The sequence below is a fragment of the Stegodyphus dumicola genome, chromosome 1 (genome assembly GCF_044657685.1).
Source record: "Stegodyphus dumicola isolate Sdum_Otavi_A_Nest chromosome 1, ASM4465768v1".
In the NCBI taxonomy this organism is placed as follows: domain Eukaryota; kingdom Metazoa; phylum Arthropoda; class Arachnida; order Araneae; family Eresidae; genus Stegodyphus; species Stegodyphus dumicola.
In genome coordinates, this window is record NC_140768.1 from 105,625,954 (window position 1) to 105,642,269 (window position 16,316).

At 33.0% G+C, this 16,316-nt stretch overlaps 1 protein-coding gene across 1 annotated transcript in view; it reads left to right on the top strand.

Annotated features, from left to right (window-relative positions):
• Positions 1-16,316, top strand: part of LOC118193848 (bicaudal D-related protein homolog) — a 287,866-nt gene that overhangs the window by 231,010 nt on the left and 40,540 nt on the right. The window contains exons 3-5 of the mRNA XM_085818676.1: positions 1,834-1,950; positions 2,047-2,193; positions 6,352-6,516. Of these exons, the coding sequence (XP_085674802.1) occupies positions 1,834-1,950; positions 2,047-2,193; positions 6,352-6,516 (429 nt within the window). The remainder of the gene's footprint in view (positions 1-1,833; positions 1,951-2,046; positions 2,194-6,351; positions 6,517-16,316) is intronic.

Consider the following 16,316-nt stretch of genomic DNA (forward strand, 5'->3'; position numbering starts at 1 on the left):
TACGTACAGATGTCACGCTTAAACACCGTTAAATTGCATTCTAAAGTCCAGGCAGTGTAATTTCATAAGAATATTCAATTATCCTAATTAGACGTCTCATGATTTCAGTAGATGTGTAATTAAATCAATCATATTAAAAAGTAGAAAAAAAAAAGTATTTTTAAGAACTGGTTCATTGCTTTGAATCGCTTAGCTTATTTTTCAGTAACTTTCCAGATTAGATTTGAAAGTATCCAAGTGGTAAGGTAAATGAAAGGTAACACGCTGGCGCATGGAAGATAAAAGTATTTTATTTCTGATCGCAGCAACACATTGCTTTCATAGGGCCAAGTTTATGAATTAAAATTGAAAGATAAATATTTTACATTTTTCTGAATGGCAACAGCGTTTTTATCTGAAAATAATCCAAGTCTCCAAGTCAAACTAAGGTCTGTTTTTTTTCCTCTAATTTTAAATTTTAATGTGGCATGATCTCTTCTAACGAGGTATGCTGTCCAAATTTTAATGTTATCATTCAGTTAATGGTATGAAAATAGCCGTGGACAAACGGTATCACATTAAAGCCGGGCTTCCTGTAAATACATTTATTACCCAACGATCTCACTAACATATCCAAGCTGAATGATTTTTCAAGGTGTTATTTAAAAAAAAACAGATAATGCAAAATCTGGATTGATTCATGAATCACACGAAAAGAGTGACCAGCATTGACGCATTTCCTAAAAGAAATTAAAAATAACTCTAATTAAAGAATCATATTAAAATTCAATTACAATTATAAGTAAGTACAATTACAAAATTTCTTTTTTGTTGTGTTTCTGTTTCACCATTTTGCAGGATACAGGCAAACCTATAAAGATAAAATATTTCAATTTCTAAAAGAAAGAGTAATCTTTACAGCGTCTAGCTCATAAGAATCTATTCATTGCTTACACTTTTTCTGAGTAATAAAAATTTCAAAATTTCAAAATAGTATCGACTTTGAACAGAGTGCTGTCTGACAGTTCAATAAGAGAAATTGAATAAACTCTTAAGAACCGATTTAAATTCTTTGGCTTAACTGATCAATGTGAAATATATTAAAACAATTATAGCGTCACTCATGAGAATAGCGAGAATGCTAGAAACAGTAACAGAGTATAGAGAAAATTTTAACAGAGGATGTGTAGGTAGGAAAACAAAGGGAGAAAAATCCAACACTTTCTGTTCAGGATATCCCACCTATATCATTCTAGTTGTCAAACAGATGACAGGGAAAACATTTGCCCCGAATTCAAGGGTTAGCTGCGACCAAAGCAGCAAGTGACGATTTTCGTCCCCCTTATTTGGTTACATCGGTTGTTGTAACGAAACATTTACCCATTGTCATAAATTCATTGCACTTTGTAGAGAATCAGCTTTTGACATGTGAGTGAGATCTTTTCTTTCCACAAATCCTCAACTTCCGTCCAAGAAACATGTTCCTGGCAAACACGTCCAAAGGTTTGCTTCCCAAGGAAAGAGAGGTATGCACTTAGAAGTTAGAATCGTTTTTTTATTTAATTTTATTATTAAAATAAAATTTTGGGGACAAAAAGAATTTCTGCTAGAATTTTGTTTTAGATATATAAAAGAAATACAGAAGCCCTTTTATTTAAGGCTCCGGAGCACTTCAGCTAGAGGTAAGATTTAACTCAAGAATTAAAACTACCAAAGCTGTGCTCTGGTGAGCTCCGACGAAATTTAACCTCTGGTCGAAAAGTGCCGATAAATCTAGAAGTGCAGATACCTGGTGTTGCTAACCATTTTGTACTTCATGATACTTTATGTAATAAATTTATTTTCCCTGCATAGGCTGCTCGAGCGGAAGAACAACTTCAAGCTCAACTGCAGACACTCAGGGAACAGTTCAACGTTCGAAGATCTAACCTCCACGACCATGTATCTCAACTGGAAGGACTGCGAGAAGAGGTAGGTTATTATCAAATATATGATGCAAATTTATTCTTTTCATTGTTGAAAAAAATCTTCTCCTAGATTTGTGAGATGTTGTACGTATCGTTCTAGATTAACTTGCTCGAAGGACGAAAAGCAGATCTTGGCCAAAGAATACACGCACTCACGGACGAAAGAGAGAACTTAAATTTATCCTTAGAAGAATCCGGTGATAGAATTATTTTTCTTCAAAGGCAAAACAAAGAGCAAGAGCAGAAGGTAAGGATAAATAATTTTCGGTAATGAAAATAAATAATAATGGAATAATAGGATAAATGGCATAAATCTCAGTTGCAAGTGTTTAGGGAATGTGCATTTCTCAGCTGATTGAAAACGCACGAATTTGTACAAGATGTAAAAAGAATGATTATACGTTTTGTTAGTGTGTTTGTTTGGGTGAATATACCAAAGTAAATTTGTACGTTGAGACTGTAAACTGTAAACCACTGAGTTGGCATCCATCCCGATATATAAAATATCCATACAAAATTGGCATGCCAATTTAACAGTATTTATTAATCAATTCAAAATGTTTATAGAATCACTGTATACAAATATTTATAGATTACAATATATTCAATAGTCTATAACTATTTACATCAGTATTTCATTAATGGTTTGTATATAACCTATAAATCATAGAATTAATCAGTAACTGAATGAATGGGATTAGTCGTGGTCTATTAAAGAATTAGTCAGTAGTCCAATAGAATAGGATTTTTCAATAGTCCATCAATGTTCATTAGTTCAATAATAGTCAATAGTTCATAGTTAATTATAATTCATTAATATAGTCCATCAGTCATTTTTAGTGAATGATTCGTTATAATCCGTCCATGGTCATCATAGGCCGTCTATAGTCTATGATTACTGCCTATAATCAATAGTCATTTATAGATCGCCTATCGTCATTGGTTAATCATTATAATAATCAATTGCAGAGTCAACTAATACAATAATATAATGAATTAATAGTTTATATATAGGCGGTATTTCACAGAATTAGGCAGTAATCCATTGAATGAAATTAATCATGGTCTATCATAGAATTAGGAAGTTGTCCATTAGAACAATCTAATAAAATAAAGTTTTCCAATAGTTCATTGATATTCATTGCTCCAGTAATAGTCAGTAATTCTTAATCTGTAGTCCATCATTTATTTATTGTCGATAATACATCAATAGTTTATTCTTAGTTATCCGTCATATACCGATTATGGTCATCATAGAGAGTCTATAGTCCATAGGCTAACATAGATCATTATAATAGTTAACAGTCATAATGGTAACGTAATACTTCACAGTTACTAGTTGGTTAATAGTCAAACTCTGAGACTGGAAAAATAAAGTCAACAGGTAGTGAAAAGTTTGTAAAGTGTGAAATATCCAAACATCCGCATGAGCAGAGAGCCGATTTGACTATTAGGAAGTATAAAAATGTGCATCTGCTCATCTCGTATGAATAGCTGACATCGAAAAATCTCTCGGGCGCAGATTAGTTTCGAAAAACTTGTGGCTACCAAGATTTATGTGTGCCTTAAAAGGAAGCATGTTTGGCACCAGTACAAACCTGGAAATGGAGAATCGACTCAAGGCTGCTGGACTGGTAAGGATAGCTCGCAAATCTCCCTCCTATGTCAAAAGTACAGTAAAATTACTATTGTGCGCTCTATAATACAAGTGGAAGAATTTTATACTTTGGGTTATCGTATTTTGCTTCAATAATATTTATACAGTTACAGAAATTTTAGTTTGTGTACCGTGTTTCCCCGAAAATAAGACCTCATCAAAAAATAAGCCCTAGCAAGATTTTTCGGGGTAATAAAAGCCCTATTTAAGATCGTCAGCCCGACGGGCGCCTTATTGCCAAATAATTAAGTGCCAGATGCGTATTTGAAACAAACTGATTTATCTGTAAAAGAATTAGAAACTTCAGTATTCAATGCGTCGGATTAGCAACGATTGGTTAGCAATTGATTTAATAATAATTGTAAAGGATAATAAATTCTGATGTTCAGATAAAATAAATGCAAAAAGAAAGAGCTATTCCATCTAGTGTAAGAAAGGAATTGTGGAAGACTCCAGGGGTAAAAATCTTACAGCTTTCTGTAAAGAGAAGAAGTTGGGTCTAAAAATGGTAAGAAAATGCGGATCAGAGTATAATAAGCTCAGTCAACAGGTCGACGAGGAAAATGGTAAGCGTAAGTGTGAATAAGTTTGAAACCATTATTTCCTGAAATAGAACACATAGCCTGTGAATGGATAGCTGACAGAAGAGTAAAGTGTTTGGTACTTTACCGGGCTCATATTCAAGCATTTGCCCATACAATGGCACCACAGCTATACTATCGCCAAACGAATTCAAAACATCACTAGACTGGTTATGGCTTCCCTCTGCATCATGAACTGTCCCTAAGAAAATCCCAAAACACTGTTCAAATTGGAAGATACTGAAGTAATTAAATATACATTTGCATTCAAATGTTTCTTTGATGGCATACACTCCTCTAATGATTCTCGAACATGATTGCTATGGATAAAACTGCAGTGTTTATGAATCAAGGGTCCCAAACTACCATTGAATCAGAGGGGGTGCGGGCTCTGCGATCTGCACTGCTTACGAAAATGCCCGCTTTACATGTATTTTGTCAGTTCGTTTCGATGAAAAGAAACGCCCCTAACATTCTGTAAGGGAAAGAAAGAAGAACTAGAATGTGTTTCATATGTTTATGTTCTTGAGACTGAAAAAGACTGAGTACACACAAAAAAAGAGGCAATAAGAAGGTGAATCGATTTATTTCTATCACTTGTTTTACAAGGTGGCCAACGAACGAGCTGGCTGCATAGGGATTTTCGTGGTTTTCCCCATGTGTAACGTGTATACGAGCCAATTTTCTTTAGAAAGTCCTCTACGAAGGGATTTTTCCCCTTAGACAGATAGCCCTCGAGGCTTTGACGTAATCCCATAAAACAAACCGAAACTAAGGTGGCTAAAGAGATATGCTACAACGAGATTCTGCCAGAACTCATTGCACTAAAACCATGTAGAAAGAAGACAAAAATCCTTGTAGAAAGAATAATTGGTCAAATAATGATTCACTCAGGAATATCTGCGTATCTCCAAACTCTCGACATTAAACAAAAAGAGCCATTTAAAGACCATTTGCGCATGAATAGATTAAAAAGTATAATGGAGAGAAATCGAAGAGGAAATTTTGCGAAGCCTAAGCTACACGAAATCGTTACTTGGGTGAAGAATGCACAGGACAAAATAATGCACCACCTATAAGAGCCGAATATTTTAGCTGTAACAGCGCAGTACGGATTCGAGTTGAACTACTCCAAGCAGATTAGGTGGGCTATCAGTACCGCCAGAGAGTCTGTTTTCTCCCTAGAAGCCAGATCCGATCAAGTCCAGTAGTCTCATAGATTCTACCAGAGAAAAGAGTTCGAGTCCAGGAGTCGTGTCGATTCAACAGTTGATGTCAAGTTTACAGGATTCGTTTGGATCCTATAAGATTCTTGTTTTTCCCAGAGATGGCAAGCCTATTTTACGAGAACTCTACAAATCATAGACCTATTCCTCAATTGATGAGTAGATTAGGTCCAAGAGAAGCCGTGTGATGATATTATGAGTCTGAGGAAATGAGAGATTGTACTAGTAAGATGTCCTATGCCACCTGAAATACTGTTTTGTTTACTTTTATGTGTTACGTTAAGTTTCTTCAATAAATTGAAAAAATAGTTGGATGGAAAATGCTTGGTTTCAGTAATCAAATCATATTTTGAGTTATACGTATATATAACACAAAAACAAGCTTTTGTATTTTGTACAAAATTAAAGATTCGAAGTCAAATAACCACAAGTTTTCAAGAATAAAGTAAGAATCAGGTCCTAGAAGTTAACAATAAATCTGCTATAACAGGATTGCAGCAAGAAACGAGGCAAAATAGTTAGATGCTCAAGCCGCTTTTTTTTTTAAATCTAAAGGCATATGTGGTGATTAATCGAACTCAAGATTTCTTTTGAATATCCATTTTTTCAAATTTTGTTCGATGCCCGAACAAAACCACGGATTATTTTCTCATTATATTTATGTAAAGCTAACTTGGTAATTCTATAAGATCAACTTCATATCATCTGGCAGTAGTTCGATTAGGGAGGGAAAAAAAAGATTTATTTCGACCACTAAGTAACTAGCAAGAAATTGGAATTCAATATTTTCCTAATGCAACCACTAGACAAGAAAGTAGACTATTCCATAAATTTACTTTTAATATTTTAGTTCTGTATCTAGTATCTTTAAATGCAGAAACCACAGTGTTAAATATTAATGAATATAATAAATGATTGTCTTCTTTTCTCTTCCGCCTTAGATTCGAAGTCAGCAACAGGATCTAGATGATCTAAGGCAAACCAACGTCCAACTTCAAGCGAAGTTAGATCTGCTGTTGAGAAGGAGTCCAAATGGTAATTCCTCGCTCTTAGACGAGATAGAGATGTCGGCACCTTCTTCCATGGAAGACGATGCGGCGCGGCAGGTATGTCACACGCATGTTTTTTTCTAATACCAATTTTATTATAATTACTTGTCTTTGTTTTATAGTAAAGAGCGTATTTTGAACAGAATAAAAGTTCAAGCAAAAGTTTTCAGAAGATATTAGCTTTTTTTTTTTTTCCACGCTTTAAGTATCATTAATAATAATACTTTATAACCGATTTATTCCAAAGATTCCCAGTCTAGTTCACCCAAGATAGAACAGATACACCCAAGATAGGCTAGTATTATACTCGATTGACGAGTTCTAAATCACGTATGATCATACTTCGCAGAAACAGATGTACTACATTATATGAGTGATGCTACATATAAAACAAATGGATGTCTGATAGAGTGATAGTCTAGCATATCACTTGAATATTGCCTCTCAAGGGATATTAAAGGTTATTAATAATTGCACAAGATGAACTTTCACCAGAGCGACATTTGGAAAATGCATGTTTCCTTAAAGGTTTCGGCCCTCCGAAGCAACATCAAAAAATAAAATAAAAATATAATTTGTATGCAGAGATAAATCAATGTATATACACCATATCGCGAAAAACCGTACTCGGTTTACTTAATGTTCGTTCCTCCATGTCATATTTGAATGCTCTCGTATCTATAAACAGCACCCCGCGGGAAAAGACAACTTCTGAGGCGCTTTGGTTATTCATAGCCCCTTTCAACTAGAAACTGCTCCAAAAAATCAATGAATGACCTGTTTTATTTCAAATCAATAGCCTAGCGCCTGAAAAAAAAATGTAGAATTTTACTAATCAGCTGTAATCACGTCGTATCAATCACACATTCTTCAAAATGTCATTCAAGTTAGTGCCGTGGAACCAGGATTAACCAAGATTCTGCATGATTCGAGGCTAACGTTTGACTACATTTATTAAAGAAGCGAATTTTGTAAGCATATTTTACCAATGAGATGCTCTTCATATGCATTTTCAAAGTGGCCAATTTGTTAGAGTGTTTCTACCCTCTATTTTTCTCATAATTCATAAACTCCTTACCGTAAAGTAACCCCTTGCCGAACAGGGATTTTCAGAATACGATTTTGCATACACGCGTTACGTAAATTGTTTCTATTTTATTCGTCCAAAGCTAGAGTTTCATTCATACTCGGTTTAACCTTCATTCACTGACACTGAATGCTTACTGGCATCAGCTCTAGCCAAAAGTTATCAACAGTTTTAAAGGATTTCCATTGACCGAATATGAAGGAAAAGAAATCGTATAAAATACGAAAACAATTGCCGGCGAAGAATTTTCAGATATGCAGGAAGCCAGTGGCGTAAATAAGGGTATGCAAGGAATGCCGTCGCATAGGTGCCCGAAGGCTTAGAGGGCCCTTAAATGTCCTGCTGAACTGCATTTACATGTTTAAACTTAAAAGACGATTCCATTACATATATATAGAAGATTTAATTCATTTTCCCTTGATGAGTTCGAAATTAGAATTTCAATAAAAGAAGATTAATTATTATTTTTATATTTCTTATCTTGTATTTTTTCTCTTTTGCTTTTCATTTTTATTTTTAGAATTTGTACTACTATAAATTCTTATTTTAATTTTGATATGTTTTGATTTTGTATTAAACCCCTTTTACACGATTGTTAATATTAATATAGTTGAGGAATAGCCTTGCTTTGAATCCAATTTACTTTTAACTTTAAAATCTTTAAGTATATCTATTCTTTTTCTTTTAAGTTATTAAGGGCCCCCTCTACCTATATGGTGCAGTGACGCAATTCTCTGTATGACGCAGATAGGAGGCCCTTGGAAGCACCTGAAACAGCTAAATTCAAGTGTTTGCAAAAGTTAAAATTCCAGCATTCGGCTATGAAATAATATGTTCATGACCAACCCCAGTTTAGGGATAGCAGTGAACTGAAAATAGGAAAAGTTCCTTTGTATTCCTTAGTCTCAAACCTGAAAATTAAAAGGCGACCCCCTAAAGGAAAGGTTTCTGCTTTTGCAGTCCCAAATCAAAAAGTGGCGGAAGTCGAAATTAATTGTAACTACTTATTTTATATATTAATTTTTTCTGCATAATTCGCATTATGATCGAATAATCAGTATACATATTTTCTAAGTATAAATCAAAGAAGTAACTAGGCAGGATTCTGGTAGTTTGGAATGAACTTTGCAACTTAAGATAAATCGTGATATATTATTTGCAGTTCGTAATTTTCATAATATGTCATTCCGGTAGCGTTTAATTGTGTTCATATACAGTCAAAAGTCGTTAATTCGGACACCCATAATCCGGAATAATCTATAATTCGGACCTCAAAGCTACAAACTTTCTGCGCATGCGTCGCGTTGACATGATTGGATAATAAATATTTATCCAATCTTTCATATCAAAATTTTCAAAATATTCTCACATTGCAGGTAAAATGCAGGTTAGGAATTCTTTAAAATCCCTAATCAAGAATTAAATCTGAAAGCACAGATCTCGTTTGCGGATTTACTTGATTTGCTTTAGAAAAGAGAAGAGCTGTAGTGTTTCTTAACCTGTAAATTACCCATCTACCAAAAATTCACACTTATCTGTAAAAGATAATTCTGAAGACATTAAATTTGTTTTGAAAGTAAGACATTAATCTCTCTTCGTTTGAAAAAAATATAATAAATTACAATTTATTTTAACAACGTGAAACATTTAAGCGTATAATTAAGTAATGGGCAATAATTTGTACGTTATTTAAACGGCATTGAATTATTATATAATAATAAAGCACTCGAGGACTATTTGCCTAAGGGGAAGAACGCCTTCATGGAGTACTTTCTAATCTTTATTTGAAATTAAATTTTACAATTTACTTACTTTTGCTTTTAATTTACTTTCCACAGCATTCAGTACGTGAAATCATCAATATTAGTATAATAATGATAATAAAAATGGCATCACACAACTATAAGTATATACTACTTCGTAATTTTTGATAAATTAATTACTGAAAATATTAAACATATCAATGGCAGAGTTGCCCTAATAGTTTTAAGTTGCATTTCAGCATCTGAAAGAACGCGAATTACATTGCTATTTTCACTACACAAACGAATGGAATATTTAAGAAAAGAATGCTCCCCCGTTATTGCAATATTTCAATAATTTTTGCAAATTAAAAAAATTAATTAACACGTTCTAATAGTAAGTTTTTCACTCATAAAATCCCTTTGTACATTATTCTCTTTCATTTCGGCATCACTGCATAACTTTTCTAAGACATAAATAGCTTCCGTTAATATATGTTCCCATACATTATATTTATTTTTTATATTTTGTCATTAATAAATTAATGATTAAGATAAAAAAATTGATACTGCTTAATTTATAAGCAATGTAAAGACTAGAAAGCTGAAGTCATTAATTTCTGAGACATAAATAATTTTCTAAGACGCAAATAAAACAGGTAACAATAATCATAAATATTAATGCTCCTAAAATATATCTGCTTTCCTAACTGATCACCAGGGGTACAACAAAACTATTTTTTTTACATGAAGGTTTGCGCATTTCTCTACGAAGTACGCAAAACTTGTTTCATACAATTTTATTTTTACTAATTGTTAAGAAACTTTATACTTGTTTCCTAAACGAGTATTTATGTGTACTACTTTTAGAACCCATGCGACAGTGTGTGAGTACGCATCTTCAAATATACATTAGTGTCAATAAGCTTAACTGTAAATTATTAAACATTTCTGGGTCCATTCATGTATCATTGGAATATGACAATTATAATAGTGCAATTTGACTGAAGGGAAAAAAAAAAAAAAAACAGATGTTTCAGCGTTTTAAAAGGGAAATGGACATCTTTACAGTAAAGTCTCGGATGAAAGTTTTACTGCGACTCAACTTGGGAAGACACTGGAAATTTATAGTGGAGGCGGGGTCCCTTTCTTCGTTAAACAGCTGCATTGAAGTGTGAAACGCTACCCCTCAAGTATACTTGTAAATTGGAACAGTACACTGAACTTAAACTTGCTCTTATTCTAATGCCATTTCTCTAGTCTATGGCGAGAACAAAGAGAAGTTTTTCTTTAAAATTAAATTTCAAAGTGATCTCAAATATAATTCTTCATTATAAAGTTTATGATAAATATGAAATATAAATATAATCTATGCTTCTCTTCATTAAGAAACATCATAACAGGCCAAAATTTAAAACAAAATTTTTTAAACACGTCCTGCGCTGTAGTGCAGGATCGATCAACCAATCAATCGGCTCGACAATCGAAAATCAATCGACTTGAATGGAGCTCACCAACATCTAAAAAGCGCTTCTATTAATATGCAAGATATGCACTGGAAGTACAACTTTTATTATTTATAAATACTTTCAGAACAGAAATCCAAAATTTGAAATCCGTTAAAGATTTAGCTAAATTAGCAATGGTAAAATATTATGACATCACAAGCAGTTATTCGGGAGTATGCAATTCACTTATATTGTATTTATCATTATCTGTAACCACAGCCACGAGTGAGAGGTCTTTTTCAATACTGAAACGAATAAAAACATATTTAAGAAACAGTATGACACAAGATCGGTTGTCAAACCTTTCACTATTGAGCGTTGAAACTGAGATGGCTGAGAAAATGGACGTCCAAGTATTGATAAATAATTTTGTGGAAAGGAAGGTTAGGAGACGCAAATTTTAAAAGAAGGATTTTTTTCTTTATGATGAATTTTGGCCACCAATGTTATCATTACACTTATTGAGGGAGGAAAAAATTAAAGAAGAGCAGTACGGACTGAGGAAAATTAAAAGGAAACAGTAAAAAACTTTAGCATTCATATTTTTTATAAAAATCATGTATTCAAGTAGTTTAGTTTAAAAAAAGGTAATTTAAAAAGACAGAAAAAAACTTTACCATACATATTTTCTACAAAAATTATGCTCAAATGGTTTTCTTTGTGAAGTTTACGATAAATATGTTTTATATTTAACAAATGTATCATTTACATTATAAAAGTTTTTATTTATTACTTTTATATTATCGTATAAATCATGTTCGTAAGCTGAGTAAATCACAGAGTACTATACATTAATGTAATAGCTTTTCTGTATATTTATCAATTATCTTGTCTGTCAGTTTATAATATAACTAATTATAAGTTTGCTAAATTAAGCGAAAAAACATAGATTTAATATAAAAATTTAAAACATTAGTATGTAAAATTTCTTGGATTTTATATAAAAATCTCCGCAAATCTAGGCTTTCTTCCTTTTCTTAATGCTATATGTCGACATCTTTCTTTATATATATATATATATATATATATAGACTTATTCCTTTATTATCAGTATGCATCTCAGTGAAAGGAGAGAAAAATCTGTCTCTAGCACTCACACAAAAAGTCTTAAGTAACTGAATTAAAATCATCTGACGTCAAATACCCAGACTAAAGCAAATTTTCATTTTACCAGTTGGTAAAGGGAAATTATTTTCCTTTTTATTCTTTCTTTATTTTACGTACCTTTCAACTGGTTCCCTAAGAACGAGCTTTTATTTTTTAACAATTAATCCAGATGTGATAAAAATTATCGTGAAAACATTGCCTCCTGGAATCCTTGATTTTTTTAAAACTTTTCGCGTTTATTATTATTATAATGTTATTATTATTATTATTATTAAGTACATTAAATTTATTGGGAAAGAGGCCCAGGAAAATTTTTGGCATAGAGGCCCAAGAGTTGTAGTTACGCCACTGCAGGAAGCAGAAGTCAACGAATTAATCGAGAAATGATGAATGAAAAAGTGAAAGACCTTATAACACCAGCTGATACTGAAAGTTGAGTAATTAAGAAGCATTTTTAACTTAAAAGACGTTTAACGATTTTTTGAAAAAGTCGCAGAATCCATCTGGTTTTAGAATGGAGATTGTTCCAAAGAAAGAAAGAAGAGGACAGTTATGACAGGTATTGAAAAACTCTGCGCTTCTAACCGCGAAACTTTTAAGAGTTGCGTCGGTGGTTGTCCCAAGCAAATAATAGTACCTTTTGTAAATTGATTTTACTATGTATCTACTTAATTAAGACACAATAACACGCCGAATAAATACTAATTCAGAAGTCAAACAACAAAAATCAGCGTTATAGTTACAAAATTTTCACAGGACTAGTTTCGATGGTTTTACCGAACCACCATCTTCAACTGCAAAACCGCAAATGAACAAGATAGGAAATAATGATTAGATAAGATAAGATAGCCTGGACAAGAATAAGCAAGTGGCGCCATCTGTTGGTGAAACCAGAACTAAAACATAATTTCTTTAAAGGCCGAAGGCAAATTTGGATTGGAATTAGGATCGTTAACTAGAACAGAAAGATTATTATGAATGTGAAATGCCTCTAGAAAATCCAGTTCTCCAATGGAAGATGTTTTTTGAATAATTTTGGCAGCAGAAAAACTGAAAGTGTGGTTTTCGGACCAACAATGTTGAGCAACAGAATACTTCTGTGTTTCCTTTTTTCTAACATATGCCTCATGTTCCTTGACGCGAAATTTTAAGGCTCTCTTAGTTTGGCCAATGTAAATTAAACCACACTGGCAAGGAATCCTATAAATACCCCATGAATTCATATCCGGAATGGGTTCCTTGAGTATGGAACTCGGAATTTTATTGATGGGAGAATAAACAACCCGAAAGTTAAATTTCTGCAAAATATGTGCAACTTTATAGCTAATTGATGGAAAGAAGGGAATGACAACAGAATTTTCATAATCTCCTAAAACAAGAGTGTGCTTTTTAGTGTGTTGAGATGAGAATTTTTTAACTGCTTGATTAATAATGTTGGGTGGAAAGCCCCTGTCAATAGCTATTGCTTTTAAATACTTTAGTTCTTCATCAAGGCCTAGTTTGGAGGAGCAAACTTGAAGAGCACGGAAAACATAGGAATAAAATGAAGCTAACTTTTGTTTAGTCGGATGACATGATTTAAAGTGTGGTGGAAGGCAAACCGATGAAAGTTTACGGTAAACCCTAGTACTGAAGTTGGATGTGTTACGTGTGACCAGAATGTCGAGAAATGGAAGAGAATTACAAGTCTCAAGTTCAAAAGTGAACTGAATAGCAGGATCAATAGAATTCATTGTTGAAAGAACTTTATTTAAATCATCTTTATTACCTTCAAACAGAGTAAAAGTATCGTCTACGTAGCGGAACCATGCCGGGAAGTTTAAAGTTTCAAACAATTTTGATTCATAATAATGCATGTAGATATCAGCCAGGATGGGACTGAGGGGGCTTCCCATGGCTAATCCCTCAGTTTGCTTGTAATATTTATTTTGGAAAACAAAATGTGTTTGTTTCAAACAGAGTTGAGTGAGAGAAATTAGCTCATCAATTTCGATGCAAGAGAAATGAAATTCGCGAAGTCTGGTTTCTAGACATCTTAATGCACCCTCCACTGGGACATTGGTGAATAATGATTTTACATCAAAAGAAACCATGAGTAAATTACTAGGAGAAATTTTTTAACTTTTTTTACAAACTCTATTGAATTTTTTATGGTGTAAATGTTATTGTCTAATAGAGTTGAAAATCTAGAAACTAAATATTTAGCTAATGGATACGAGGCAGTACCTAAATTAAATTTGATACAATAAATAAAGGAAAGGAATACCACTTTTATGAATTTTTGGAAGAGCATATAATCTGGCACAATTCGCAACAGATGGGATAAGTGAATGTTTTAAGTTGCCTGAAATGATTTGCGAAGATTTGATCGCAGTTTTTATTTTTGACAAGTCCGAAGGTGAAGGATCTTTAGAGATCGGATTATATGGTCCTTCGTTTAAGAGTTTAGTGACACCATCGATGTAAGTGTTCCTATCCATGACGACTATCTGGCCACCTTTGTCGGCCTTTGAAATAATAATATCCGGGTTAGAATGAATTTCACGCAATTTAGCTCTTTCTCTCGCAGTTAGATTTGGTTTCAAAGGTTTATTATTGAATTTCACATTATGAGCGATAAGATGCCTAATCATTTCTTTCTGTGAATCTGAAACTTTACTGAACTTGAAAGCTTTTTCGATAGGAGCCAAATCTTTGTAATCGAGGGTTTACAGGTTTGTGAGAAGTTAAAATTATATTTTAGAATTCTCTCTTGTTCTTCTGAAAGACTAACATTAGAAATATTAACTATTGGCTTGATGTTTACAATGGGAAGATTTTTTGAACTACTTGAACTGGAAGATTGTAAAAGAAGTTTTTCGAATTTAACTGCAAGGCTGTTTTTATGACGGTTAACTGCATTCTCCGTTCTAGACCAAGACTTTTGTTCAAGGGCAGTGAATTTTGGATATGATTTAGCGAGTTCCAGATGAAGCTTATAGAGTTCACGTTCAATTTTGGACAATTGTTGACGTGTATCCCTTATGACGGACCGAAGTAAGGCAAGCTTGCAATTTAACAGAATTCTTGAAACGCGACTCGAAGGTTTTCGATTAGATTTGATTTGAATAAAATTGGGGATCAATTTTTTATATTTACATTTAAGTAAAAAGTCAAGATGATTCAGGAATTTTTGCCGTTTCAGGCGTAATTTAGTGAAACGATTAACGGATGAAGGCATGATAAACAATACAGAAAATCAAACAAAATTAACTAAACAATAATAAAGCACGCACAAAACAGCAGAAAAATCCCTCACTGAAATTAATAGAAAACAAAACGTTTGTAAGCAAAATGCATGAAATCAGACAAGCAAAGCACAATATCCAAATATACAAAATATAAACATAACTTGAAAATTGCAAAAAAGTACTTACCGAAACTCATGCAATCACATAATGGCGGCCATGTATCTACTTATTAAACAATCATAAAAATCCTTTCATTTAACAATTGTTTCGGCTTTTTCTTTTTAATTATAGCAATATTTAAATGTATTTAAATTATATATGCTTCCTTAATCTGAATTATGTTTAACATATTTTCCTCATCGAAAGTAAACTTTGGGGAAAGTGAATTTCCTGCGTTCAACAAGAGTTTACTGTATTGCATGAAACGCATAGATAATCTATTCAAGGTTTCTCACGCAGAGTCTCTAAGTGTAATCAAAGATTAAATGATGCAAATTTTTCAGCATCTTTGTAAAAAAAGCATTTTTGATTCTCTTATTAATCAATGTACTTGTGATCAGCTCTGCTTGCACAATACTATTCATATTTTTATAAAAGTTACTACTTGGAAGTTGAAAACTGAAGTATTCTCTCTACAAGCGACTTAGTGGAGCCGTATCTCTAACAACAGACCTACCCTGTTATCTTTACTTATGAGTATGTATTTGTCTTTAGTTGTAAGTATGAGTCACGTGATCCAATTACAGGGCGGCAAATCATCAGTTCCGTTTATCCTGCCTATGTTGCTAACCCAGTATATGTATGGGGTATCCGGAGCCGGCATCAGACTTTCAATCTCGGTGCTAATTCTGCGGCGCGGTGCGACCGCACCGATCGCATACGCTTTGAGGTCATCTTATATATCGTATTTCCTCGCGTATTCTCCCCTCCTCGATTTTTGGGCTAGATTAGGAAAATTTTAAAAATATTTTCCTCATCCTCTGCTGTACACAGTTTTTTCCTCTGAGGACTAATTTATTTACTAATTTATTAATATAATTGTATTCCATTCATTATTTTTATTTTTAGTCTGTGTATTCAGCTTTTACTGGAATTTTCCTATTAAATGCTTCATCTATTTTATATTCTTTTGTATTTATTATTTGAAACATATTTTGTACGGATTCTTGGTCGAGCTAATCGT